The 27,238-nt window shown below is 45.5% G+C and overlaps 1 protein-coding gene across 4 annotated transcripts in view; it reads left to right on the top strand.

The window, feature by feature from the left end:
- asap2a (ArfGAP with SH3 domain, ankyrin repeat and PH domain 2a) overlaps positions 1 to 27,238 on the top strand; it is a 39,399-nt gene that overhangs the window by 10,263 nt on the left and 1,898 nt on the right. Inside the window, exons 2-27 of one of the 4 annotated variants that reach the window (XM_078089959.1) lie at positions 3,101 to 3,173; positions 7,441 to 7,586; positions 8,413 to 8,487; positions 13,346 to 13,395; positions 15,555 to 15,684; positions 16,099 to 16,184; positions 16,301 to 16,376; positions 16,497 to 16,583; positions 17,633 to 17,736; positions 18,602 to 18,671; positions 19,030 to 19,117; positions 20,113 to 20,161; positions 20,414 to 20,580; positions 21,231 to 21,364; positions 21,883 to 21,977; positions 22,543 to 22,732; positions 22,822 to 22,907; positions 23,188 to 23,303; positions 23,923 to 23,990; positions 24,096 to 24,203; positions 24,323 to 24,563; positions 24,797 to 24,949; positions 25,160 to 25,262; positions 25,611 to 25,666; positions 25,849 to 25,928; positions 26,113 to 26,228. In XM_078089959.1, the coding sequence (XP_077946085.1) occupies positions 3,101 to 3,173; positions 7,441 to 7,586; positions 8,413 to 8,487; positions 13,346 to 13,395; positions 15,555 to 15,684; positions 16,099 to 16,184; positions 16,301 to 16,376; positions 16,497 to 16,583; positions 17,633 to 17,736; positions 18,602 to 18,671; positions 19,030 to 19,117; positions 20,113 to 20,161; positions 20,414 to 20,580; positions 21,231 to 21,364; positions 21,883 to 21,977; positions 22,543 to 22,732; positions 22,822 to 22,907; positions 23,188 to 23,303; positions 23,923 to 23,990; positions 24,096 to 24,203; positions 24,323 to 24,563; positions 24,797 to 24,949; positions 25,160 to 25,262; positions 25,611 to 25,666; positions 25,849 to 25,928; positions 26,113 to 26,228 (2,747 nt within the window). Of the gene's footprint in view, positions 1 to 3,100; positions 3,174 to 7,440; positions 7,587 to 8,412; positions 8,488 to 13,345; positions 13,396 to 15,554; positions 15,685 to 16,098; positions 16,185 to 16,300; positions 16,377 to 16,496; positions 16,584 to 17,632; positions 17,737 to 18,601; positions 18,672 to 19,029; positions 19,118 to 20,112; positions 20,162 to 20,413; positions 20,581 to 21,230; positions 21,365 to 21,882; positions 21,978 to 22,542; positions 22,733 to 22,821; positions 22,908 to 23,187; positions 23,304 to 23,922; positions 23,991 to 24,095; positions 24,204 to 24,322; positions 24,564 to 24,796; positions 24,950 to 25,138; positions 25,263 to 25,610; positions 25,667 to 25,848; positions 25,929 to 26,112; positions 26,233 to 27,238 lie in introns of all 4 variants that reach the window. The other 3 variants (XM_040199888.2, XM_078089958.1, XM_078089957.1) reach the window with 3 other exon arrangements.

Here is a 27,238-nt window from a genome sequence, read left to right as displayed (position 1 = left end):
GTAATCTCACTGATAGCGATGATGACGGACGCGTTAATAAGAGGATTATTCCTGTTCGGTTCGGCAGGAGGACAATGAAGAGGCATTGTGGTCGCTGTACTCTGAGCTGCTGTCGGGAAAACGCTGACACTGCATTCGCCTCATGTGAAGTGTGCTTGTGTGAAGCAGCTCCACGCTCGCAGGTCTATTGTGCGATGATGATTCAGCTCTGGTCCCGCGCTGTCGGAAAGCCGCGCGGCGAGAGGAATTCCCCTCTCGCTGTGAATTCTTTTTTTTGTTGGTGGGGGTTAAAAGATGTTTTAGTGCTGCGAATAAGAGAGCTCGCACATTGTGTGTGGCCCAGAGTCACTTTGCTGAACCCTGGAGAGCATATGAGAATGTTGTGTGTGTGAAAAGAGACCACTGTGATGATTGAAAGGGTCTGCTGGAGCGTGATAGTGTGTGTGTTTGTGTGTGTGTGTGTGTGTGTGTGTTTAAGGCTTCGACTGGTCAGACTGATTCACAGGTTCATTACTGATATGTGGAGGTCAAGTAGGGGCTTGGAGCCTTTTCTTGTCGCTACAACAGGGTGTTGGTAACCATTCATAATGTAAAATCTATCAATCGTTTTGTTTTCCAAGTTCAACCTTTTGAATAACTTTGCAGCGTTTAGCCGCTTCAATCTTGTACAGACAATCCGATAGGACGCGCTCCGTTTTAACACAAGCCTGCTTCACATTGACACAGATAAAAGGAACTTCTGAGACCTGAGAGCAGAACACACAGCTGCCATCTGAACGTGGCGGTGCAGCATTTGCACCAAACGCTCTAGTTACAAAGGGAGCAGACTGCCGTAAATCTCTGGTCCATTTAACTCCCTCCACAAAATCATCAACGCTGCTGCCGGGCAGCCCGCCTCAGTTGGTTTCATTTGTACTTTTGTACACAGAGTTAAAAAACTCCACATTAATGCCACGTTCAATCATCTGCCGTTCTGATTCAAATTCTGAAAGAAACCCACTCTGGCAGCTCATTGATTGTTTGCACCACTCAGCTGCTGAACACCGCTTAATGCTTTGAGTCGCTCCTTGTTTGACCTCACACGCTCCTCACCAAACGCAGCATTCGCAGCATCAAATAATCCATCAATAAATTACGGGGGCGGGGGGTTGGGGGGTCAGGCCCATTTAGAAATTGCTGCCTGCAGTACTGAAACAAAGGGCCGATAACGTTCTATGAGATGTCCAGCTATTACAGAATTACACATGCATGCAGTGGGGTCAAACGGAAACCCCTCACTGTGTTTTTCTTCTCTTTTTTTTTTTTGGCGACCCCCCCTCCTGTCTAACAGAGGCTCGGCTCCCTGCAGAGACGCTTTCAGTTCTCTCAAGGCGTTGGCGCAGACTACCCTTGAGTCGATTTAACGTCGGGAGCAGAGGCCGAGTTGGTGCCAGCTCAGCTAAGAAAACACTCGGTCGCTTTTAAAAAGGCTTTTGTGTGGTCGGACGGGTTTGTCGGTGGAGAGACGGAGAGGATTTTCTCCGCGGCTGTATTTTTCTCACTCGTCTGGGTTTTGTGACGCTAAAACCCGTTTTACCCGAACACAGACACGCATGACTGTGTGGGGTCTGAGCTACAGTTGCGGCGTCTGTCGGAGCTGGCTGGGTAACGGCACGTGAGACGGATGAGTCGTTTAACAGAAGGAACTGAACGCAGGCGCCGCCGAGTCTTTCCTTTTACTCAGAATAACAAGTGGCTTCTGGTTGGCTTTGTTTTCATTTGTAAACGTCTCATCAGGTTTTATTTGTATGTTTTACTCATACTTGGGACCAATACACCTGTACTTTTCCCTACTGTGACATTTCAAAATGTCTTCGTGAAAATGGCTGATTGGGTCAATCGTATGTCTGGATAGTGATTATCATCCTACTGTCCTCATTCAGCCTAATTGGAAATTCGAGATTCGAGATCACCTGATTCTGGTGTGTTTATCTATTTTTTTTTTTCCCTACTGCAAAAACACTCAACGACCGACCTGACTCAGACACTGAGCTGCATCTGTGCAAGCACGAGTGTATCTATGAGTGTGAATCATGACCTCCAATGGGAATCTAAGTGCTGAGTGTTTTTTCCATTAGGCGCTAGCATCAAGCTCGTAGCTGGCCTATTAATGCCGCACAGATTGGTGTATTCCTTACACTTTGTCACTACAACCCGCGGGGTTGCAGAGAGGACCGTGTGGGTTTCTACAGTTTTGGTGTGTGCGTTGCAGCTGAATGGGGCCATTGTGTGTTTTTCGGGTCTAGGGGGATTTGATACGTGTCGGTCAGATGGGGAGTAGCGAAGGGAAAAGTGGCGCCCGGTTGTGCAGACAAACTTAATAAAGTCCCTAAAAACTAATTTCCCCGAAATCCCCCTCATCCTACGAGACAGCCTCACCCCTCACTGGTACAGTGCTGCATTGTCTCCGCTGGACTCCCAGTGTTTGTTCTGGTTGGTGTGTGTGTGTCTCTGGCCAAATGCATGCAAAAGTGTGTGTGTGTGTGTGTGTGTGTGTGTGTGTGTGTGTGTGTGTGTGTGTGTGTGTGTGTGTGTGTGTGTGTGTGTGTGTGTGTGTGTGTGTGTGTGTGTGTGTGTGTGTGTGTGTGTGTGTGTGTGTGAATTCATGAACGCACACAAACAAACACACGCACACGACACGAAAGCAATGCTGGAGCTCAGTTCTATTCTTGGCTTTGCCTTGAATAATTTATTAACTGCAGCCGGAATGGAGGTGACCCAGAGAAACACACACAAACCGAACCCACCACACGGAGGCCTGTATTCGGGGCGTGGACCCCAAAAGCAGGAGAACCACCTCAGGACGGAAACAACACAAACTGGGACCTCTGAACAGTATAATGTCACAAAGCAGACGTAGAGCGTAACACTCTAGAGCTGTTTGCTCTTACTCAACCAGTCAGACCGTAGAATGAATCATCCGCGATCCAAAACCAACGTGTTTTTTTTTTTTCTTTGAAAACGACACAATTCTTAGAACAACTTGAAAAAAACCTCAATGCATTAATTCACGCAATTCAAGGATTGCCTCGCCTCTAACGTAATATCTATGTCTGCACAGGCTCTGGATGTGGACCGAAGTGTTCTGCACAAGATGAAGAAGTCTGTGAAGGCCATCTACACGTCTGGTTTAGGTGAGTTCTCCTCTGTCTCATGGGCGCCGGTTTCCATTTGCTCATCTTTGCAGGGGAACGCGCAATAGATTAATTTTCGAATGCTTGTGCTAGTGTAGAGTGTTTCCAGCGTCCTTTGTCCAGCCTGCCTGACAGAACCCCGCTGAGTGAGACAGAGAGAGAGAGACCTCTGAACAATGTGCTGAGCACGTCTTTTTCTGAACAGTGTGAGCTCTGTTCAGACCAGAGGGACAGCTGTCTGATCCAGACCCCCAAAGGAACAGCTGGGGTGGGGCGCACACTGTTTGTGTGTGGCTGCTGAGGCATGGACACACTCACGTTGTCACCTCACACTGTGTATTTACATACGTGATGTGCCCTTTTTGTTGCTTCCTCTATTGTGTGAGCCCCATGACGCGAAGGCTGACATTGTGAGTGTGTTTGTGTGCGTGTACAAAATGAACCTTTTTCTTTGTCTTCTGATCAGCTGCCAAAAGCGAATATCCCTGAAGTAATTACCTTCATTTGAATCTGTGTGATTAGTCCAGCGGGGTACACACGCATGTGTTTGTTTTAATCATGAAGACAATCGTCTGCAGTTGCCAAAATTGGGAAGAATCAAATTAGCCTTCAGTGGGAAGCTCGTCCAGATTACCTTCAATTAGTCCAGAAGAAACATTGTTTTGATGATGGAAATGAAACTGGGAATGCCATTATTTTCAGATCTTTTAAGCAAAACTGCCGTTACCCGAGGTCACATTTAGTTATCATTTAGGAAAGCTGCACACACTGTGACTTGTTTTGCATAGATGTTTTTTTTTTGCCACTTAAATGAAAAATAGCAATGATATGTGTTCCAATGAGGGATCTTGATTAACAGATAATTGCATAAATCGTGATAAAATATGAAAAGCATTGCCGAAGCAGAGTGGAAAAGCACAGAATTTGTATTAATATTCTTTGAAGAGGATCCCAGGATGAAGCCCGAATAATGAGGCTAACAACGGGGGCAGGGGGGGGGGGGCACCACTGACTTCCTCAATACTCAGAGAAACGGAAGTAAGCATATAAAAAAATGCATACTTTACTGGCTATGACGTTAGGAAGACTAATGATGTGGAGGTGAGGGGAAGATGGAGGTTGGGTTAGAACGAGGAGGCTGAGCAAGCAGAGGAACCTCGTACCAGACAGATAGAAAAAATAAATGGGAACAGAAAAGACTGTGAAAGCTGTACAGGTGAGCGGGAGAACCCCGTGTTGCTGCAGGGGCCTGTCAGCCTGTCAGACTGTGGGCTTGGATGAATAAACCAGCAGCAACTAAAGCATGAAAAATAAATGGTAAAACCTGGAGGTCATTGAGCACAGCCGCTTGGACAGACCTGCCAAAGCTGCCGAACAGATAACGCCGTCTTCCTGCCGCTGAGCCGGAGGGACTCGCTTAATAATACAGCACCCCGATCCATGTGAAGACATCCGGGGGGTCCTGGTGCTTCCGCTCGCACGTTTCTCTCTTGGCTGCGAGTTAACCAACACGATGAGACCTCCACAGGAACTAAAGTGGATCAGCGTCTGAGCGAAAGGAGGACACGAGACAATTAAACAAAGCACGAGGTCTTCTGTGGGTAAAAAGTTCACTTCTTTCAGGGCAAGTGGACGTGGGTCCCAGTTCTCAGTCTGGAGAGAGATAATTGAATTAATCTACCGTCGGCCACACATTGTGTTAGTGAGCGTCGGAGCGTAAGCCGACCGGGTCTGATGGAGCCGAGTGAGGGGAAGAGACCCGGAGAGGAACCTTGGGATTAATCCCTGTGTGTGTCTGTTGGCGTGTGTAAGGAGGGAAAAAAGAGCGATACAAGACGCTGCAAAAACAGCCTGCAAGCTGTTTATTATGGGTCTTTTTTCCCCTCTGTGTTGACGGGGAAGATACAGTAAAGGATGTTGTATATAAGTGCGGCATTTATGTGGGCTGTAAACATGTGTGTTGATGTAGTTCCACCGCGTCATGTCCTCGCTCCTCCAGCAAGTGCAAGGTCATCGTTTCCTGAGGTCAAGCTAAAACGAGTCTAAACATTTCTCTCAAGCAGAAACTGTTATATCTAAAAAAACAAACGCTGAACACAAAGTGTGTCCAATAAAAAGGTGAGTAGATAAATGGCGCAAATGCAGGCGAACAACCAGCATTCAATTATTTGTTAATTTAGTCCGAAATTACAATCAATAAGTTAATTGAAGTTAATTTGAGCTCTTGGATGAATTCTTAATTAGTTATTTCCTTAAAAGCAACACACTAGAAAAATCAGCCAAAGAAAAACGTTGTCACAGTTTTGATAAAAATAACCGATAACACGGTGCAGATTTTAAAAAATTTTTTCGGACTGAACCACGCAGAGCCCATGTTTCCTCCAGACAGCCCCTGAATACCAGGTTAGTGGAGATGTTTAGGCAACATGCCGGAGAGAACTCAATTAGCCGCTTTTTGTTTTCAGTGTAAGCTAAAGAAAAGCCCTCGTGCCTTCCTTCTTTCTTTCCCTCCCCTCTTTCTCACAAACTGCAACGCTGGCGATTGAAGTTCTCTGCAGACTGCATGTGGGATGTGTTTGGTCATGTTACAGCAAATACACGTTACTCACTCAGCAGCCCGGGGAGAGGGGCGGGGAGGGTTCGGGGGGGAGGGGGGGGTGCGTTGGCATCCAACAGCAGAGCGGAGAGCTCTCACGTGCCGCTTCACACACGGCAGCGCTGACCGTCGGGCCCAGAGCCAGAGGCACGGCGGCTGCCAAACAGCTGGAGCTGATGTGTAAACGGCGGGCTGCGGGTGCGCAGTGAGGCCTGGTGTCTGACACATGACACATGGCTGAGGTTTGTTAGACCTTCGTAAGTCACTGCTTTGATCCAAAGGCACTTCAGCAGAATAAAATGCTCTTCTTCTTCTCACCAACCATGTCTGTTACCAGACTCAAGAAGAAGTACAGTTTAAATGCAAATTATTATTTTGGCCATGCCAACATCTGTATGCAGTGAATTACATATATTCCATATATTTTAGTATTGGTCAGGCATTCATGTCCGGTAATGTAAATATGTAAATCTACAGAAAATTATTAACAATCATTTTGTCATTTTAATAGTCATGTGAAAATTGTATTGTTTGATATTAATTAAGCAGCTTTTTGTTTCCTGTCACTATGTAAAAGAAACTCTCTGGTAATTGACACCGTTCACAAACTGAAATGTTACGACTTGCACTCCGAGTCTCGTAGGAGCGAAATCATGAAGCTCAGCGGTGGTTTAAATCAGATTGTTCTGCTGCGAGCAGGTCGGCAGTTAGTGACTTAGAGGATTTCCACTTTCCCCTTTTTAATAACATGATTGATATCTCTGCAGCAGAAACATGAGCCTATTTAGCTTCATAAACCTGCCGTGTGTTTGTGTGTGCGCGCAGGAAAAGCGGAGTGTGTTGTGACAGCAGGTGTCTTTAGTTCAAACCTCTTTTTCTTTTCTTTTCTCCTCCGTCACACCACCCTTAACCCCCCCACCCCGTCCCTCTTGGTCGTCTGTCACGTCTCTTAGTTACCGTTGTCATAGCAACAGTCCCCAGTGCCCCATCCCTTTCTCTGCCACTGTCCCAGTGGCATTAGCTGTTATCAGCTGCCTAGTGTGGAGTGAATTAAGTGGAATCGTGGCGGCTTCACGCTGTACTGGATCGAGTCTACTTTAGACACACCAGACTTCAATCACAGACGTTTTTTAAAGGTTTCTCCCTCTGGGGGTGGGGGGGGCACGATTCTTCTTCCAGGACCTTCAGACATCCTGTGCTGCCGTTTGTTTCTCTTTAGTCATGCCTCACAATTTCTATTTGGAATCCAAATATTATTTACTCCCTTATTTTTCCTGTCAAAAGCAAATACAGGTGAGGAAAAGGAGATGGAGGGATTTCAAGATCATAACCATCCAAACTGTGGATAAAAACAACAGTTAAACAAAGAAGTAGGATGATATATGTAAATACATCTGTATGTATATATATATATATATATATATATATATATATATATATATATATATATATATACATAGATATATACATGGATGTTTTGAGTAGCATGTGCAATGTGGGGGGAAAGGTGGAGACACACGGCTCAATCAATAGTGGGCAGGATCGGCAGAAAGTGGGTCCTTGTTCGCTGAAAGTAGCGTACATCATTAATACGCTGTGACGGGGAGTCGTCTTGAAACAAAGTTAAATAACCTTTTCAAAACTGACCTGTGTGTATTGTGTGTTTTCCAGCCCATGTAGAGAACGAGGAGCAGTACACGCAGGCCCTGGAGAAGTTTGGAGAAAACTGTGTGTACAGAGATGATCCTGATCTGGGTTCAGCTTTCCTCAAGTTCTCTGTCTTCACCAAAGAGCTCACTGCGCTCTTCAAGAACCTGGTGAGTGTGTGTCAAAGGATCGGGGTAAAACAAAGACTTACTCTCTCTAATTGTGGGACACACGCACACACAAAGTCCAGCTGGAACTTGAAGCCCTCAGGGAGGCAGCTCTAGTTTTTCCGTTGAGACGGCCAACAAGCCGCTGCAACACCAAATATCTTCAGGATCTAAGTCAACCCGATCTGTTAAAGCCAGGTTTTGCATTGAGGCCTTTATTGCAAAAACATGACACCATCACGTGTGGTCTGTCGCTGCCTCCCAGACACCGTGTGGACTCACCCTGAGACCAGGAGCTTGGGATTTTATGTTAGGTTACATATATAAAGAAATATGAGCTTCCGCCCGGAGCCTGACGTGAAGATGTAATCCCTCCCGGCTTTAGCAAGCTCTCGCCTCCCTCAATCACATGAGCAGCTCCACGCACGAGGTGCAGTCGCACAAAAAGTCAGTGTCTCTTTCGGCAGTTCATAGGAGGGTCCTCCTCACTTGTGGGGGTTGTGGCACAAATACAGAAAAGAAATCTGTCAATCGTAGACATAAACCACACGCGATTAAAAGATGATGTCCAGGGTGAAAACTTTTTAGTCCAAAATTTGGAAAACTATAATTAACCTGTCGTCCCTCATTTAGCTTATTCCGCCTCTCGTCACCATCATTTTCTGAAGAAAACAGGAGTCAAAAACTTAAGTGCCTCCCCTCTGTCGTTGAGCTCTTTCTCTTTTGGACACCCAGCAAAAGCACAAGGCACTAAAAGGATTCCACCTTTTTTAAATCCTCTGATGTAACCCTCCAACTGTTCTCCGTCTCTCTCCTCGCCCTCCTCCAGTTCCAAAACATGAACAACATCATCACCTTTCCCCTGGACAGCCTGCTGAAAGGAGACCTGAAGGGAGTCAAAGGGGTAAGGCAACCAAACGGCGTGGTGTTGTGTGTTCCTCTTCTACCTCCCGGGGAGCGTTCTACGAGATGAATTTAGTTCATCCAGTACGCTTTAATCTGCCGGTGCAAAGCGATCTGACGCGACGCCCCAAATCGTCTCGCTGATCACTAAAAGCAATTTATGAACTGAGGGTTTTAAGTCGTAGTGTGTGGCCTGAAATGAGTGAAATACAATGTATGCTGAATGAAGTGTGAGCTTGTGATTGCTCAACACAACCGATGAGAAGGTTTTTGCACAAGGTTGAAATTCATTTAGCATTGTTTTGCATGTAGCAGCGAGGTGGACCCGTTTTACCAGCAAGACATTGGATTTTATCATGTTAATGTTCATTTTAATAATATCTGTCATTAAAATATGTTTCTGTAAAATATAACAAAAGATTCAACACACAATTCAACCTAGAATTCAACACATTAAAATAACCTTGTATGTCAGGATATTTGTAATTTTGGGGATGTTTTATGCATTTTATTAGTTGACAGGATGGAGAACTTTCATCTATTCTCCTTGTCCAGACTTGAGCAACCAGGGTCACAGCATTTGTTTTTTTTCCCTATCAGAGAATAAAGTAAACAAAACGGCAAAGCTGAGCAGGCTTTTAGCGCCTGACAGTTTGGCAGCCAGCCGTCAGACGGTCATGTGCATCCACCAGACGGACGCACGTTAACGTTCTCTGCTGCTCTGTAATGCAATCAGCGCCCGCTAATGTCCGCGGCAGTCTGTGACCTTTCACTCTCCCGACACGTGATTGGCTGCCCGCTTCAGGGTATGATGCGATTAAGCCGGTTCTCTAATGACGCTGGTTGCCATAGAAATATTGGTTGTCCCCGTGACACGGTACCGCTTGGCTCAGTCTTGACCTCTGAACTGTCTGGCACCCTCTTTTTTTTTTTCCCCCTTCTCTTTTGTTCGTCCAGTGTGCTGGTGTTTCCTTTTTGGACCTTCTCGTGTGATTTCCTTTTTTTTTAGTTCTCTCTCCCTTCATCCTTACCCTCCTTGTCACCTTCACTCTGTCCCTCCTGCCCGCCTCCTCACCCACTTCTGTAATGCTATAGCCACTTACTGCTCATTAGCCCTGTGATGATTCTCATCACCATAGTGACGGGGGGCTAATGAGCTGCTAGTTATTTCATACCTGCAGGACACAGACACACACACACACACACACACACACACACACACACACACACACACACACACACACACACAGACACATCAATGGGAACGAAGAGAAATAAAATGATGTCTCATTTCTCTCGTTTGTCTTTGTTCAGTGCTACAGCCGTCCCTTAAAGTGCCGCTCCAGACACAGGCTTTTCCCTCGTCCGTCCATTCCCCCTTCATCATCTTCCTCTTCCTCTGTCATTATCCTGCCTCCTCACACCTGTCCTCTCCTGGGGGAAGTACCTGTTGGGAGAGCGGGGAGTCCAGACCTACATTAAAAGTCTGTTTGGACTGCACCGAGAAAAGGAGTAGGAGGAAGTAATGGGTTGATATGGATCTCATTTAAGAGGGATGTGTTTCGAAAAGGCCATTGAGAGATATTTTTATTGATATTAAAGAGCTGTGTGTGCTTCATGATTCACATTTTTAAAACTCCATTTTTGTTGGACATGATCCCAAAATACCATTTGAGTCGATTGATCTGAACCAACCGTAGCCCTTTTCTGAGAAGCTCCTTCTGCATAAAAGTGTTTAAAAGTATTTTTTATACATATTTAATTTTCTTTCAGTGCATAAAATAGCAATCTGGTATCTTTTTTTAAAGGCTCCACAATTACCGCAGCTTTGTGGCAGCTGAAGTAGCCACCGGTCCTATTGTTTGATTTGACTCGGGACTTAATGGCTTTCTGGTTGGCCGCTGTTCCCTGGGAGCTCGTTAACATTCTGCCGGTGCCGTCTTGGGCAACGAGCGAGATAAACTAACCTCGAGGGAGGCGGCCCGCTAATGGCTCCGTGATTAGAGTGCTACCACCTAGCAACCCGCCACTGCTGTCACTCATCCAACTCTTCACCCGGCTGGGCCACGTCGTGTTTCACAGGTGAAGTGAGAAATCGGTGAGTAGGTTTTGTTTGACAGGAATATTTCACTTGACTCTGGTTACAGCTCAGTTAGTGCAGCAGCAGCATTGAAACGCTGGTTTGGGGTTCGGTGGATGACCCGGTCGAGGTTTTGTCTGAGGTTAAACACACTATCCAGTCAGCGTGGAAGCGGAGAGAGGGCTGAGTCCACAAACCATTTCTGCCAACAGCGGGCTTTCTTTCGGGAAACGGACCCCCGCATGATGTCACGCCTGGCGCCCACCCTCTCGTCCTCTGCTCGCCGAGCGGTCTGTGATTGTAACCCGCCGTGAGTCATATCAGCTTATCACTATTCCATTAGTGTCTGGGCTGTTGCCATTGTGTGTGAAGAGGGGGACTCTGGGATGCTGCGCTCTTTTCTCATGCTCGCTGTTTGACATTTCAGATAAGCGCACATTACAAATCCAGGATTTTCCTCTTTAGTTTGTTCACTCCGGTATCGACTGAAGCATCAGCGGCATCATTAGTTTCCTTTTGAGAATGAATGAACCGGGCTTTTGCGAACCGCTTTGGTTGCAGATTCAGATCCATTCAGATCCAGTCAGTCCAGCTAATTTATAACAAAGCACTTATTCCCAGATGTTGGTTTTCTTTGCTCAGGTTTTGAGATGTTTTGTGTCCTGGTTTTCTGTACCCGCCCCCTAATATGACGGAGCTGGTTTGTGGCACTAAAAAGGACAGGACAAACAAACTGAACTACGCAGAAAGACTCTCCTTGGTCTGTGGATTATCCAAAGCAATATCCAGTCAGCTAACTAAATGAATTTAGTTAATTGTCCAATTCGGGTTTTTTTATACATTGCATCTAATCAAAAGACAAGTCTTTGGTTCCAGCTTGATTCTGCTTTTTCGTTTGCTGTGATGTTGAATTGAACATCTTTGGGATGCATTCATCACTGCAGTGGGAGAAGGTGTGTGGAATGTGTAACAGGAAGTGCTATTCCTGGACACGTCTGGCCGTAGGTAGGAAGAAGTCAAACATTGGTGAAAGTGGGGCCTCCGGTCAATGGCGTGACATTCCTCCTCCGTCCTTTGGATTCAGCCAGGCAGGGAATCGGGTCGCTGAGAGCGAGCTGGTCTCTCTGGGAGTTGCTTTGGCCTCTTCTGCTCAGCCTAGTGATGCCTGGTTATGGTATTTTTAGCCGTTGTTACCATTTTTCTCCTCTTCCTGGCTCTGACATTTCCCTTCGCTCAGCCCCTCTTTTCTCTATTGACCTACAGTTCATTCTTTATTCTTTCAGCGGCCACCACTTTATTCTTTTACTTTGGTGCTCAGCTTCCTCTTTTTTTCCTTATTGTCTTTTATGCTCTCTTTTCCCCCCGGTGGTTCCTGCCCTTGAGCTGAATGCAGTGAACCAGATTGCGATCATGTGGGCCAACAGGTTGAGCCTCTGCTGTTGAAGCGGAGGTCAACCGCGGGATCACGGGCCTCTCCGGAGCTCGAACAATGCACTAAAGCCATAAGCTGTCTGTCAAGCTGGACAAGAATCTGCGGGCTTTTCACACTCGTGGACACAGACGCAGCGCAAGCCAGAGTGCCGCTTGGGGTTTGAATGTTGTCCATGATCAGGGCGCAGTAGCTGCTCGCTGTGGACTATTTGAAATGGAATTTGAATATAATTCTATCGATTGTTTTTATGGTCGCATGCTGTTTCTTGGTGCTCTGGTTTTCAGGCAACAATTAATTTGGGTTGAATTGTATTTTCTAGGAATGAGACAGCCAATTGCACGCAGTGACGTCTGCTTTAGTTTGTCACAAACCCTGTTCAATCAGCACCACAGCGGGGTGTTGTTTAATCAGGCGCGTTGCTCCAGCAGCTGTTGAAAGCACAACCGCGGCGATGAGACAAGTCGTCGCTGACGTGAGGGGTCGCGTTACCAATGCAAAAAAACACAACTTCACTGATATGAAACGGAGAAAAGTCGCGTGGGATTTGTCTTTCCCAATTAAAGCTAGGGCTGCACGGTGTACTGGTTAAAACGCTAAACCGGTATAAGATTTACACGTCATCGAGGAGCAGCCGGTGGTCGGACCTACTTGTTACGTGTGTTGAGATTGAGTCATGGTTCTAACTTTATAACAACAATGAAAAAGCCACAACAAACACTCTTTAACGGGGTAAAACACCACAATACAACAGCTTGTGACACATAAACAATTTATAACACTAATAATTGTACTTTTATTAAAACGACCCTGCTGTGTACAGCTCACAACAAGAAGTAATTCTTAGTAAATCATGTAACTGTTGTTACATGAAAACAGGGAAAAGAGCGGTACAGGAGGAATAACGAGAGATCAGAGATGCACCCAAGCTAACACGCTAACCAGCTAATGAACTAACACGATAACGAGCTAACAAGCCAACTCGCAGGCTAGTTGCGAACAGCTATCCGGGTAGCTGCGGTCATGTTCGGCGTTAATGAAATAATGTGTTTACTTGGAAAAAGCCATACCGTGACATACCGGGACGCCGTCAGAATCTTTCTTAATACCGTGATAGGGATTTTTGGCCATACCTGCAGCCCTAATTGAAGCAATGATTGAAATATGTAAATTGTTGAGATTGAGGTTGTTTCTTTCCTCTACAAAGTCTCACCGCGTGGTCCACTTATTTATTATTATTATTATTATTACTATTATTATTGTAGAGCTTTCATTAATATCAAAAAGGGGTTTTGAGTCATTTTCTGTGGATTAATTTAAGCTTTCTGCTTGTTTGTTTTTTTCCCACAGGATCTGAAAAAGCCGTTTGACAAAGCATGGAAGGACTATGAAACCAAAGTGTAAGAAACCTAACCTAACTCAACGGCTTTTCATTGACTTTTTCTATGAATAGAACCAATTATTGGCAAGTAAAATTGTGCCCAGTCATCCTCCATCTGGAATTGAGCAGCATGTCAAACTAGTCTTAACTTGTCAGTTAGTAGTTGTATTGAAATGTGTCTTGTCTGAACTAACCAGTTCTTACCTTAACCCCCCCCCCATAATGATCTGTCAACACATCCTCAATAATGTCTCACTCACCATCACTCCTCCACCTCCACCGTCGGACACCATTTCCACTGTTGAGCCGCTGTGATTGTCCCTGCAAAGAACACATGACGTTTTATAGCACTTTCATATATTTTACAAGCTGCAAAGGACATTCTTTACTGAAAGGGTAATACAGCTCCTCTCAGACAGCAGCGGCTTTGTACTGACCTCGAGAGCTCAGCCGGATGATATGTGACTGTTCCTGACCGTCCCAAATTGTTGTAATGATTTGACTCTATTGATGGACAACAGACGACATCAATATAGTCCAGTTTTCTGTCCGACTGGAAAACGGCCCGATGTGTCTTGTTTGCTTCTTCATCAAAGTTCCTCTGGTCTTCGAGATCTTCTGCTTTCTGCTGTTCATGTGCTGAGACACAAAAAGATAAATGATTTTGCCGCAGCACAGCGTTGATTTGTCTATCGCTAATTTGTTTTTGCAAGCTCTTTACATATGACACCCAAGTTTGAATTCTTTTTTTCTATCTTTACGTTGGGGGTTTTGTCACTTTGAATTCTGTCAATTCAGGAAGAGTATTTTGTAATTACTCAAATCCAACAACTCTTCCCTGAATTTCGATCCGAGATCTGTCTTAAAAGTCTCCAAATTATTCCGTCTGGATTCCATAATGGATGAATCCCCTCCTGAACTGACAGAGGTGAGAGTGACGGGATTCTCAGGCCATCTTTAGTTGAACCACTCTCCGTTTGGCTGTCTGCCAAAAAGCCCGACTAACATGCGTCTCTCTATTAGTCGCACCGCTGATGATGCTGCAGCCTTGTCGGGGGATACAGATCCATGTGCTGACAACGACATGAAATCTGGCTTGTACGCACTGGCAAAACTGCAAATATACAATCAAAGCTTTTTCAGACGACTTTCAGACATACTCCGTCCCTCTTGGATTTCTATCTAAATAAAAAATAAAAAAAAGCAAAGCAAATAAAGGGTATTTCCCCCAAATGTCTTTAGACATACATAGTGTACCGAGCGTAGCTGCTGGTCAAATGGATCCCACAGTCGAACCCGAGGGAGTGGAGTTTGTCTTGAGGCACATGACCGGGGCTGAATGTCTCTCTGAGGGAACAAACTGCTGCATCCTTTCTCCAGGAGATATGCCGTCAGAAAAAACAGCACACGGAAAAGAATGCTCTGCTGCATGGCCTGGTGCCTCCCCTCAGTGTGTATGTTGCCTGTTAGAGATACTGTATGCAGAGTCTGTGGTCATTGGGTAAAATCAGCCCTAAAAACTGACTGTCAGGTAATCTTTTGCTTGAAGCAAAATCTTTTACTACCAATGAACTCTAAAATCCACAATTAAAACTAATCGTATGTATTGGCTCCACTTTAATATTACACAACTATGCACAGAAATAATAGAAACAGACAGTAACTCGGTGAATAAAGCTGCGAGTCATGTATTCTCCACCTCCTGACATCTTTTGGATTTTTGCCCGCTTTATGTTCCGGGTCAACTTGCCATGATCAGTGAGAAAGTATTGCATCAGTGCAATTAGCCAGATGAGCAAATTCAGTGTTTATTTCAGTACATTAAGGGTGATGACTCTTGTCAAGGCGTCTTTAGCTCTGTTATTGGAAAGAGAAATAACAAAATAACAAAAGGTACCTGACAGCTAATCTTAAATGAACGTACGTCTTCATTTTGAATTTGAAAGACCTGCATGCCTGGATTACTGTTACACTGCAAACCTCCCAAATCCCAGTCAACACTAACCATCTGTAACCCATAACCATTAGAAGCCATAGATTTTTCAGGGGACTTCACCAGCAAGCCCCCCCCCCCCGGTACCTGCAGGATAGCAATAGGGCTGATTTTTTTTACACAATGCCACACTTTTTTTTGATGGTGTTGTCACCTGTGACTCCTGTGATGTCTTTTGTCACCAGCACCAAGATAGAGAAAGAGAAGAAGGAGCATGCGAGGCAGCACGGGATGATCAGGACGGAGATCAGTGGGGCAGAGATTGCTGAGGAGATGGAGAAGGAGAGGAGGTTCTTCCAGCTGCAGATGTGTGAGGTTAGTTGACGAAAAATGTCATTGCGGTGTGTTTAAATGTCTTCGCTGAAGAAGTAATACTTCATGAATGTGTAATTGTAAAAATTGAATATGCACAACGTTAAAAATGGAACCTCTTAGAACGACGTAGAAGTTTGGGAAAGAAATACCTTACTGACTAAAGGTCCTGCAAAGCTCTGTCAAAATTAGCTAAAGGTCATACATCTCAGAATAGTCTTTTGGAATTCAGATTACATTGAACCTCTTTTCGGTCTGGACCTCTTTTGATGTTGTGCTTAGATCAAGTTTTACTTGAAAGATGGACTTTTGCTTTGAAGCGTCTGGATACAAGATGAAAGGGAAGTATGTGTTTCGAGATGGTCTGAACCTGGCCTCACCCTGTCTGACGGAATCTGTATTCAATATGTTTTACAGTATCTCCTCAAAGTCAATGAGATCAAAATCAAGAAAGGGGTGGACCTGCTGCAGAACCTCATCAAGTACTTCCACGCACAGTGCAAGTAAGGCCAACAGATACGATATGAGCCTCTCGCATTTTAAAGGCGGAACCACTTTGTGGCTTCACTTTGGTGTCGGCGTGTTTGTGCTTCGCTGTATTCACGCGCTCGCTGCTCAGTTTCTTTCAGGACGGCCTGAAAGCTGTGGACAACCTGAAACCCTCCATAGAAAAACTGGCCACGGATCTGCACACGGTGAGAAGAACCAGCTGCTCCGCTATGGTCCTCCCTTCACTTGGCGGTGACGCCTGTATCATACGAACATCAACACGTGGTCTGTTTCTCCTGTTTTCTCCACCTTTTCCTCCGTGACAGATAAAGCAGGTGCAGGACGAGGAGAGAAAGCAGCTGACTCAGTTGCGAGACGTCCTGAAGACGGCGCTGCAGGTGGAGCAGAAGGAGGTGAGCGGCTGCAGGTCCTCCACGTCAGTGATGATCTCGAACAAATGATCACACATGCATCGCTGTTATATAATTATCAGTGGACGTGGTTTTCATTGACCCTGGCCCTGCCGATAGCCAAGCATTTAAATGTGCTGCAGGCTACAGCAGCTTCTGGTCTGATGATTGTCTTCTTCTTTCCTTTGCTGCCTGCGCCTTTTGTGAAACAAGTCAAGGAGAGTAAGTGGATTTCTTGAAGAAAAAAGAAAAGCATTTCTGTGATTGTTTCCATCAGTTTTAGTTCTAGATGTATGTATTCTTTCTGTTCTCATAGAGCAGCATCTTCTTTTAGTTGAGATATTTCATGTTTCAGTGATTTATTTTTGGTTGGTTGTGCTTTTTAAACATTTTCTCATGTGACTTAAGAAAATGCGGCTCCTTTTAACATCATCCGGTTGGCTGTGTGTTTGTCGGCTGATAAAAGCACACGCCAGAGAAACTCATGTCCCGTCAACGCCTGCCGTCAGAAACCATCCTCTCTGTTTACCGCAGTGTTTCCAGACAGGAAATGACATCACTCATATAGAAATCTGACCATTGTTTGTTCCCTCTTTGGCAGTTGCTTTTGCACTACAGCCAAACCTGAATATCTAAAGACGATTGAGTTCATTTTTATTGTAGTTAAGGTTTAATCCGGGAGCATTTCAAGTAAATGTTTTTCATCTTCTGATCCTTTCAGTGGGATCTGATAATAAAATATCTCCTTTTTGGCATCTCCTGTTGCAGATTCTGAGTCAGAGGTGTAAAAGCTCCCCTTATTTTCTCATCCCCATGTGTACAAAACCATGAGGCTTCACATCACAAATCTCCTATTGTTGTTTATACTTGCTTCCAAATTCTCAGAGGAGCAGGAGCCTCAAGAGCAGAGCGTAAATCTGAGCCATTTAACGCATCAGTGGCTCCAACTTGACTCTAATTTGCATTTGCAAATCCCACGTGCACTGCGTGCCTGTACATTTTTTTAAGTTTGTTTAAAGGCTCTTATTTCCTGGCTTTGTTTGTTTTACCAGGATTCACAGGTGCGGCCAAGCACCACCTACAGCCTGCACCAACCGCGGGGTAACAAGGAGCACGGCACTGAGCGCAGCGGGTACCTTTACAAGAAGAGCGACGGGTGAGAGTTCGAAATAGCTTTCAAATCTAGTGAGATTATTCGCATTACTGTAGGTGAAAGAAATACTAATATTCTGTACACAAGTGGAGAAGAGAAACTATTATGATGACGGTCGCAATTGTCACTCTTTTTTTTTTTTTCGTGTTATTTATTTAATTTTTAGTTTTCCTTTACTATTTTCCCGCACATAGTATACGGCTTTTGATGTTATGCAAAAAAAAAGATTTACTCTAAATAATATTTCTAGCAGTTTGTTTCGTTCTTTTATACCTAGTTTGAACATTTGAATAGATATTACAATAATATATGGGGGAAAAAAAGTTTCGAACAAGAAAGCCAAACAAAGTTTTGAATGAATTGCAAAATGTACCATTTTTTCATTATAGTTTTACTTGCTGATTACTTTATTATTTTTTCTATTAATTAATTGTTATATATAAAATACCACACATTAGTGAGAAGTAACAATCATATTAATTCCCAATGCTTGTTTAAGCCGACCAAAGCCATTTTTTTCATTATAGTTTTACTTGCTGATTACTTTACTTCTATTAATTAATTGTTATATATAAAATACCACACATTAGTGAGAAGTAACAATCATAGTAATTCCCAATGCTTGTTTAAGCCGACCAAAGCCATTTATTTTTAGTTTACGGTGATACACGGAAAATACAGAAAAGCAGCGGATGCTGCCGTCAGCAAGCTGCTGTTTGCCTTATTATAGCCATGATGGCACTGCTTAGCCTGTGTGTCATAACTAATGCATGAAGTTAGTATGCGATCATACTAAATATTTTATTTTAACTGCTCTGAGTTCTGAGTTCACTGTCTGTTTGACTTATAACTATTTTCTCCGTCATAGCTTGAGGAAGGTGTGGCAGAAGAGAAAGTGCACGGCGAAGAACGGCTACCTCACCATCTCACACGGCACAGTAAGACAACAATTACGCCTTTTTGTCACACTACTGAGGTCTGCTTTTTTCAAAAGCGCCCGTTAGGGTTAGCATGTACACACTCTTCCCCAGACGCCTCGTTTAGTCACACACAAAAAACAGCTCTCCGCAGTGCGTCATTATCTTCGCCCATTAACCACGAGCACATTCACAAGTTAACGTTCTCCTCACGTCGAAGCCTCAGCTGAGTCTCTTTTAGCCTCAACTCCGTTTCGTCCCATATAAAGATCACGTAGCAGCTTATCACACGTTCCTTTGGCTGCAGCAGCTATCGGATACGGTTAATCACAAACACTGCCGCTTATTCATGTTGTCGTCATGGCTCTCTCTCTCTCAGGCTAACCGGCCGCCAGCTAAACTCAACCTGCTCACCTGTCAGGTGAAACACAATCCTGAAGAGAAGAGAAGCTTTGACCTCATATCCCGTAAGTTCAGCCCTCTCATTTTATATGTAAGTTTTTTTTTCTTTCCGTGCTTCTCTCGCCCCTTATTCTTTACATGTTTCACTCCGATGCCACACAACAGCAGTTTTGTAGATGTGTTGCTCAGCGGTGTGGCGTTCAAAGGTTTTTCTATTCCCAAAGAAGCTGCAACGCGAAGATTAGCCGAATCCTAAAAATACATTACATATTAATACATCCAGCTCATCTCACTCTACGATGTAGCACCAAATGGTGAACAAAAAGCTTTTGTAAATTGGCAGAAAAAAATAATCCCCCCTTTGCTCTCAGTGCCTGCTGAATTATGATATGACACAATGTGACATTCTTCCCAATTGACTTTAATAAAGGAAGAAATCCGCAAATGAATCAACAAAGCCAACAAGTGGTCGTTGACATGGTTTGCTTGTTCACCCTTAAGTAAGTTAAGTAACAGCTTTTGTTAGGATGATCTTTGTCAAATTGTCCGTGTTTACTATTGTATTCTGCCACATTTTCTGTACACAAAACCTCTATTGTGTTGGTCTGGAAGAAGGATCCCTTATCTTTTTTCTTTTGGATGTTTGTGTCAGTTTTTCCTTTCTCTGCTGTGACGGTCCGAAAGCAGAATGAAAAGACGCTTTAGGCCAATCTGTGATTTATGAAATAAGGCCATACTTTATAGCCAATGATGGCGTTTGTCTTTTCTGACAGGACTGCTAAGTTTAGTAGTTTTATATTTATTTATTTATATAATGAGGTTCTTTTAGATTGGATCTTTCCAGATGTACTGCATTAGCCTTATGATGGAGGAGCTACGCTTTGGTTTGAACCCGTTCTCCCGGGTTGTCATTGAGGGATTCACACCTTTTTTAGTTGTTTACGTGTAGCAGTTCTCCCTCAGTTAGATGTTGATACTTTAATGCCCCCTGTAGGTTGTCGCTATATGCCTCTCGCACATCTGTGCTCTGCTGTGTCATCATTTTTTGTTTTTGTTTCAGACGACCGAACGTATCATTTTCAGGCCGAGGACGACCAAGACTGTCAGATGTAAGTGCCTGTTGCCGCTTTGCACACACGTGCAGACGCTTGGCCCCGCCTCTACCTTCCACCTCCTGACCAATAACTGCCCTTTTCTCCCCCGTCTTCTCTCGCCTCTTTTTAACACCCTCCTCCTTCTGCTTCGGCAGCTCTCACCGCCTCCTCTTAACCTCCTCCTCTCACTCTACTGTGCTCTGTACAATTTTAATTCACTTCTACTGAATGCCCCGCCCGTCTTTTGTCCTCTCCTCCCTCCTCCAGCTGGATCTCGGTGTTACAGAACAGCAAGGAGGAGGCGCTGAATCAGGCCTTCAAAGGGGACCAGCATGTGGGCGAGAACAACATCGTGCAGGAGTTGACCAAGGCGATCCTGGCAGAGGTCAAGAGAATGACTGGAAATGACGTGTGCTGCGACTGCGGAGCGCCCAGTGAGTGGCAGAGGGAGGCAAATGATTGGCAGCATCCTTTTTAGGGTTTTTAGCATGTTGTGAGCTTTTGTAGTTGCGTATAAAAAAATGATGCTATTCACCCTAGCTGCTTTGTTCAGATCTTGAGAGACTATTTGCATCATTGTAATCTGAAAGGAGGTCCGTATAGTTGTTGCCCACATTGGTTTCTAGTGAGAATTTTGTCCTTTTGAGTTGATTTAATGTCTGTAGCCATCCAGGTTAGATGGGTATTCAGACTGGAACGTATGGCTTTGGAAGTGTTTTGCTTCTTTACCCGTATGTTACTAATCTATGTCCTCGGCTCGGGAGATGCTGGATCCTCTTTGTGGAGACACAGCATTCTGTCATAACTTTGAAATCAGTTTATTTCTCAAATACATGGAAAACCCATATGTATATTTTCTCAAATCCCGTGAAATTTCCCCCAGCAGAGCAGACGCATATACCTTCAGGCAGCTATTTAGTTTCCAGAGCACACCGCTTCCCACAAGGACACATCAAAGTTGGCTCACGTGCTGCAGGAATTACTTTAGCTTCAGAGGATTCTGCTCAAGGACAGCCTGTCCCGACCCCCCCCCCCAACCCCCCTCATGTGTGGTTTACATTTTCATTCCTTTTGCCGTCCTCAGACCCGACGTGGCTGTCCACCAACCTGGGCATCCTCACCTGCATCGAGTGCTCGGGGATCCACAGGGAGCTTGGAGTCCACTACTCCAGGATCCAGTCCCTCACCCTGGACGTACTCAGCACCTCAGAGCTCTTGGTAAATCGCTGATGGCGTCCGTCTTCTCTGTGAGGGGGTTCGGGGCGGGGGAGGACGGGGCGGGGGAGGACGGGGAGGGGGGGGCATATATGACAGGTCGGAGCATTGAGATTGAGGAAAGCGAATGAGAACACGGGTGACAGGAAGTCGAGGCAGGAAGGAAGGAGAGGACCGTCGCCCCGAGCTCCGTTCTCCCCGCAAGACCTCTCCGCACAGAATAGCTGAGGTTCTTTATGGCTTTTCTAATCACTGCTGTAGAGATTTACCGCCCGGTGGGAAGCCTGTGATTAAAAGCTTCCAGTCGCGATCGCTTTCCTCGATGTTGAGTCGCCAACTGGCGTTCGCCACAATCACATGTGCGTCGTGCAGTTTGTAAAGCTCCACGCGCGCAACAAAGCGCCGCATCCCGAGGTGTGAGTTCAAAGAGGCAAAGATGACAACTCTGACTAGTGTCCGTGTGTGTGCGTGTGTGTGTGTGTGTGTGTGTGTGTGTTTGTGTGTGTGTGTGCGCTCCGCAGCTGGCCAAGAATGTGGGGAATGCCGGCTTTAATGAAATCATGGAGGCCGGTTTAAGTGCTGAAAATGTGGTGAAACCAAACCCAGGCAGTGACATGTAAGTCACCCGTCCATCTCCCCCGTCACATTCTCCTAGCGCTCTCTCTCTCTCTCTCTCTCTCTCTCTCTCTCTCTCTCTCTCTCTCCCGCCTCCCCCCTCTCCCCCTGTACACTCACCAACTGTCCACACCATCACTGTGACATATTGGCACATCTCAACCAAAGCACTGATCGGGTTTTTACAAATGTGATTACCAATTCAGAACAGCTGGAGAATCACTGATCTGTCAAATAGATAATTATAAAAAATGGATTATACATCAGCAATTAAAGCACAAGTTACAAGGAAAGTGTGACTGGTGTAATTAGGAGGGGAAAAAAAGTCAGCAAGATAATAGTTTTCAGCTTTTGTGACTTTTATGTGACTGCTCATCCAATTAAAACTTGACCATAAACTCTCCAAAGCAATGAAATGGTAAACAGAAAAATGTACTAACTTAGTGTTTATCGACCATTTACGATCGCTGGCTTCCGATCGGCGCAATTCCCGATCACACTCATTCCCACAAAGAGCACAAGTGCAGCCGTAGCTGAGCCGCTGCCTCTCTCCACGTGTGCACCAGGCAGGCGAGGAAAGACTTCATCACGGCAAAGTACACGGAGAAACGCTTCGCCAGGAAGAAGTGTCCCGACGGGACGTCGCGGCTCCACACACTGTGTGACGCCGTGAAGGCCCGGGACATCTTCTCCCTCATCCAGGTCTACGCCGAGGGGGTAGACCTGATGGAGCCCATCCCGCTGGCCAACGGACACGTCAGTACACAAAGACGTTGACTCCTTATTCTCTCGTGGATCCGTTTGATTCCACTGGTGAAAGAATGTTTCATTTGTTTTAATTCCAGGAGCAAGGGGAGACGGCCCTTCATCTCGCAGTCAGGCTGGTGGATCGAACGTCCCTTCACATTGTTGACTTCCTCACTCAGAACAGGTAAACATTTAGAATTTCAATGTGACTGAAAGGTGTCTCTCAACACTTTAAATTATATATTTTTTGTTAGTTATCATCCACTTATTTGATCTTTATTATCTTAATTTTCTCTTTAGATCCATTGTTTTATTTTATAGAGCTAGAGTTTCTGTCCTATAAAAGTGTTAAAGTATCGAAGATATATTACATTATTATTTTTGTTGGGACTTTATCATGCAAAAGCTTCATTTTGTTGCTCCTGTACTGGGATTTAAAGCTGTTTCTCTCTGTGTCCCTGCAGTTTGAATTTGGACAAGCAGACGGCCAAAGGCAGCTCGGCGCTGCACTACTGCTGCCTGACCGACAACAGCGAGTGTCTGAAACTGCTGCTGCGGGGAAAGGCCTCCATCGAGATTGGTAAGGGGAGAAATCACCCAGCGGGACGGCTGTGACGCCTTCACGCTCCCACTGTTAGTCTTTCTTTTCTTCACACCGGGAGTCGGTTTGCACAATCTATTGGTAAATCACAAGTCAGAACTGTTATTTTACCTCGCACAGCTTTCTGTGTCTGTTAGTTTCCGTAACACAAATTTATTGAGACATTTTTAATCTCGTATTAAAGTTTTTTTCTTCTTCTTACAAATAGTGAATATTATCTGGTGAGTAGGAATATTCAAACAATAAGACAAATCTATGTGGAAGGGACTATTCCTCGCTCTCTCTCTCTCTCTCTCATATATGTACATACACACATGATTATTCAAGTACTCTGGGTTCAGTTCCCAGAAGGGGTTCTGCCAAAAGGCCGTAGCAACTCTTTCTCACAAGACTAATCTTTCTACTCTGCTGTGACATCAACAAAACAGCCTGATAATGGATACAGAGAGGAAGGACGGGGAAGAGACCGGAGAGTTGTTCAATGTGGGAAACCGTCTTAATTACGCACTTCTTGTGTCTCCGTGAAATGGGAGGAAGGAAAGTGGGCGGTGTGTTTGTGGCTACAGTAACGATTCTGTTTCTGTCGCTCTCTCTCCAGCTAATGAGGCCGGGGAGACGCCGCTGGATATCGCGCGGCGGCTCAAACACATACAGTGTGAAGAGCTGGTGAGCTCCCCTTGTGAAAGTCTGGTTCATATCTGCGATGCAATATGAACATTTTTAGGATCTGTGTGTTCACATGTGTCTGGATCTGTTTTTTTTTGTGTATAGTTGACCCAAGCGCTGGCTGGGAAATTCAACGCACACGTCCATGTTGAATATGAATGGTGCCTGCAGCATGAAGACCTGGATGAAAGCGATGAAGATCTGGATGAGAAGGTGAGAGACGCTTTTGTAGACAGGAAAAGTACGACAGAAAAAAAACAACAATATAGTAGCAGTACAGAATGTTTTTGTACACATGACGATGAGCTTAATTTGTTGTGCCGCCCCTCCAGCCGAGCCCTCACCGCAGGGACGAGCGTCCGGTCAGCTGTTACACCCCGAGCAGCAACTCCCACCTGCAAGCCAGCCAGGGCTCCGCGGGCCGCGACGCCATCGGCCACGCCAAGGACAAGCAGCGCGCCTACATGCCCAACCTGGTCAACAACGAGACCTACGGCACCGTCCTCAACAACAACAACTCTCCTCAGCCTCTCAGTCTCTGCTCCGCTCCGCCGCTGCCCCCGAGGAACCAGGGTAAGGCCCAACGCCTTTAGCCTGTGCAGGTCTGAGTGTCCATTTATCACCAGAGATGTGTCTGGGTACCAGGAGACGCCGTGACTCTCTTTAGGTCGGTCTCTAGGCGACGGGGGAGGTTAGACCTGAAGACTAATTTAAAGTGGACCCTTTTTCTGGCAAAGTGCTCCCCCTCCCCTCTCTCTCTCTCTGGATCTCTGTCATCCTAATGTCTCTCTCTCTCTCCGTCTCAGTCCAGTTCTCCGGCCTCAGTGGCAGCGGTCAGCCTTCGCTATCGAGCAGCTGGAAGCCCGGCGCTTTAGACCTGGTTGGCCGACAGCGGTCCTCCTCAGACCCCCCCAACATGCACCCCCCCGTCCCCCCTCTGAGACTCACTTCAACTGGAGGTACGTGGACCCCATCCCATCCCGCCCTCCTTCTTAATCTGGATCACTGCTGGCGCGAAGACAACTACAGTGTTTACATCTTTCCTAACTGAGCCGTCGGTCCGTCGCACATCGTACAATCATAGATGTTCATATGCTTCAAATCCTCCACAGATGCCGAGTTAGATTTTGTTTCCTCCATTCATCAAGGTGTGTCGCTGTGTGTCCCAGGTCTGGGTCCTCCTGTGGCCAAGATGGAGTCCATGAGCATGCAGTCCAAGTCGGGCCAGGGACCGCTGGGGTCCAGAGCGGGGCCGCCGAAGTCTCCTGCGGGGTAAGAAATAAAGAGGAATAAAGGTGTCTTTTCACACGGCTTGTGACGTGGTGGTCTCGGAGGGGAGGAGGGGGAAGGGGGCGGGGGGGGGGCTTCACAAGAGCAAGCAGCCTACATGGCTGCTGTGTCGCCGCTTCATTAGCTGCGTCGAGCCAGACGAGCAATAACTCTCCTCCGCGGTCGCTTCTTCTGTCTCCCGCAGCGCCAATAGTGCTGCAATAAAACAAAGCCGCTGAGAGGCTCGAGAACCGGACGGTTCTCTATTCACTGTGTGTCTTTACACAACTCGATACGACTTTTACTACTTGATGAGAGCATGAGAGCATTTCGCCTTCTTGTGTTTTACAGCAACGATAAAAGCTTCACCCGACCGCTAAATCGAACAGCATCTATTGAGAGACCAGGTGAGTGAAGAAATAAGGGAGGCAGCATATCAATTCTGGTGTGTGTGTGTGTGTGTGTGTGTGTGTGTGTGTGTGTGTGTGTGTGTCCAGTCAGTGTGCAGACGTCTACATTCACATTCCACAAACTGTTTCTTCCGTGGAAGGTTTTGTTGTAGTGATCTAATTTCCTTTTCCTCTTCCAGCTAAGGAAGTGCCAGGATGCCCCCAGAACTCCATAGGTCAGTCTGTGCCGTCAGGCCACACGCAGAAGAAAACCTACCCAGTAAGTCCCTCATTCCTCCACCAGACACAAAGTGAATTTACAGAAAAACATGATTGCCACTTGGATGATATAGCCGCTGATCTATTTAATCGATCTAATCGAATTTACCTCTGCAGCTCTCAACCTATCCAGCAGACAAAAAAAAACGACATCCTCTCCCGTCTGCTCTTGTTCCGTCTCGCAGAAGCAGAGGCCAAAGCGAGTGAAAGCCATCTACAACTGTCAAGCCGACAACCCGGACGAGCTGACCTTCTCCGACGGCGAGGTGATCGTCGTGGATGGAGAGGAGGACCAGGAGTGGTGGGTCAGTATAGAGTTGTTTTGTTGTTTCTCAGAGTACTGCACAGTCCAACTCCCCGCTCCGTCCACGTTTCCACCATGTGAACGTCAGTTCACTCGGTAACCACGGTGGCTGAAACGCCAAAAAAAACCATGACCTCATTTGGGCTGAGATCCCCTCCTCTTTTTCCGCCTGCTGCTGCTTCCTCTCTGGAGCCTCTCGTATGAACATCGACCAGCTGCAACTTGTTTTGCTCCTTGAGCTGCTGATACGACCGTATTTAGTCACTTTCCCCCTCCGGTTGTCCCGTGCGTTCTCTCTGTCCTGCAGTCAGCAGCGTTATCACATCGGCAAAATGTCTTGTTACTTTATTTCTGAATGTCGAGATATTTCATAAGATAAGTCATATAAATGAGCTTCTTGTGGTGGCTGGGAAGTGAATGCAAAAGCAACAATGCAGTGTAATGTAATGTATGCGGCGTGTCCTGCAGAAGCCCACTCGCCCGTACTGAGCCCAATGATGGTTCTGCAGCAGGAGTCTGTCCTTTAAATCCACAGGGTCTCACCTGCTTTTGAATGTGCTTTGTGGCTTTTGCATCCGTTGGACCCTTTGGGTGTCAGTTTAGACTGTGTGAACAAATAGCTTTTTATTCTGTATTTATTTCCTCTTTGGCTTGTTTCCTTTCACTTTTAGCCTCGTGTGAACATTGTTGGAGCATAAACGAGTCCTAGCTTTTTGTTTTCAGGTATAGAAGACGTTAATAAATGGACATAATAGGTTCTGTCTTCTTTATCGACTAAGGTAATATAAAGTGGGAATGTTATTTTGATGTGAATAGTGTTTATTAGCCTCATCGTCCACTATGTGCTCCTTTAGTTGGTGTTTAGTGAGCTGTTTGGACTGATACCCTGTTTCACTTCAATCTTTTGTTTGTAAATTGCCATTTTAATTACTTCTAAATTCATATAATTTTTTCTCAAATTAATTATGTTATTACATATATTCTACTATCTTACAAATAAAGCTGTG

This window comes from Gasterosteus aculeatus, chromosome 15, assembly GCF_964276395.1.
Source record: "Gasterosteus aculeatus chromosome 15, fGasAcu3.hap1.1, whole genome shotgun sequence".
In the NCBI taxonomy this organism is placed as follows: Eukaryota; Metazoa; Chordata; class Actinopteri; order Perciformes; family Gasterosteidae; genus Gasterosteus; species Gasterosteus aculeatus.
This window is presented reverse-complemented; position numbering and strand designations above follow the sequence as displayed.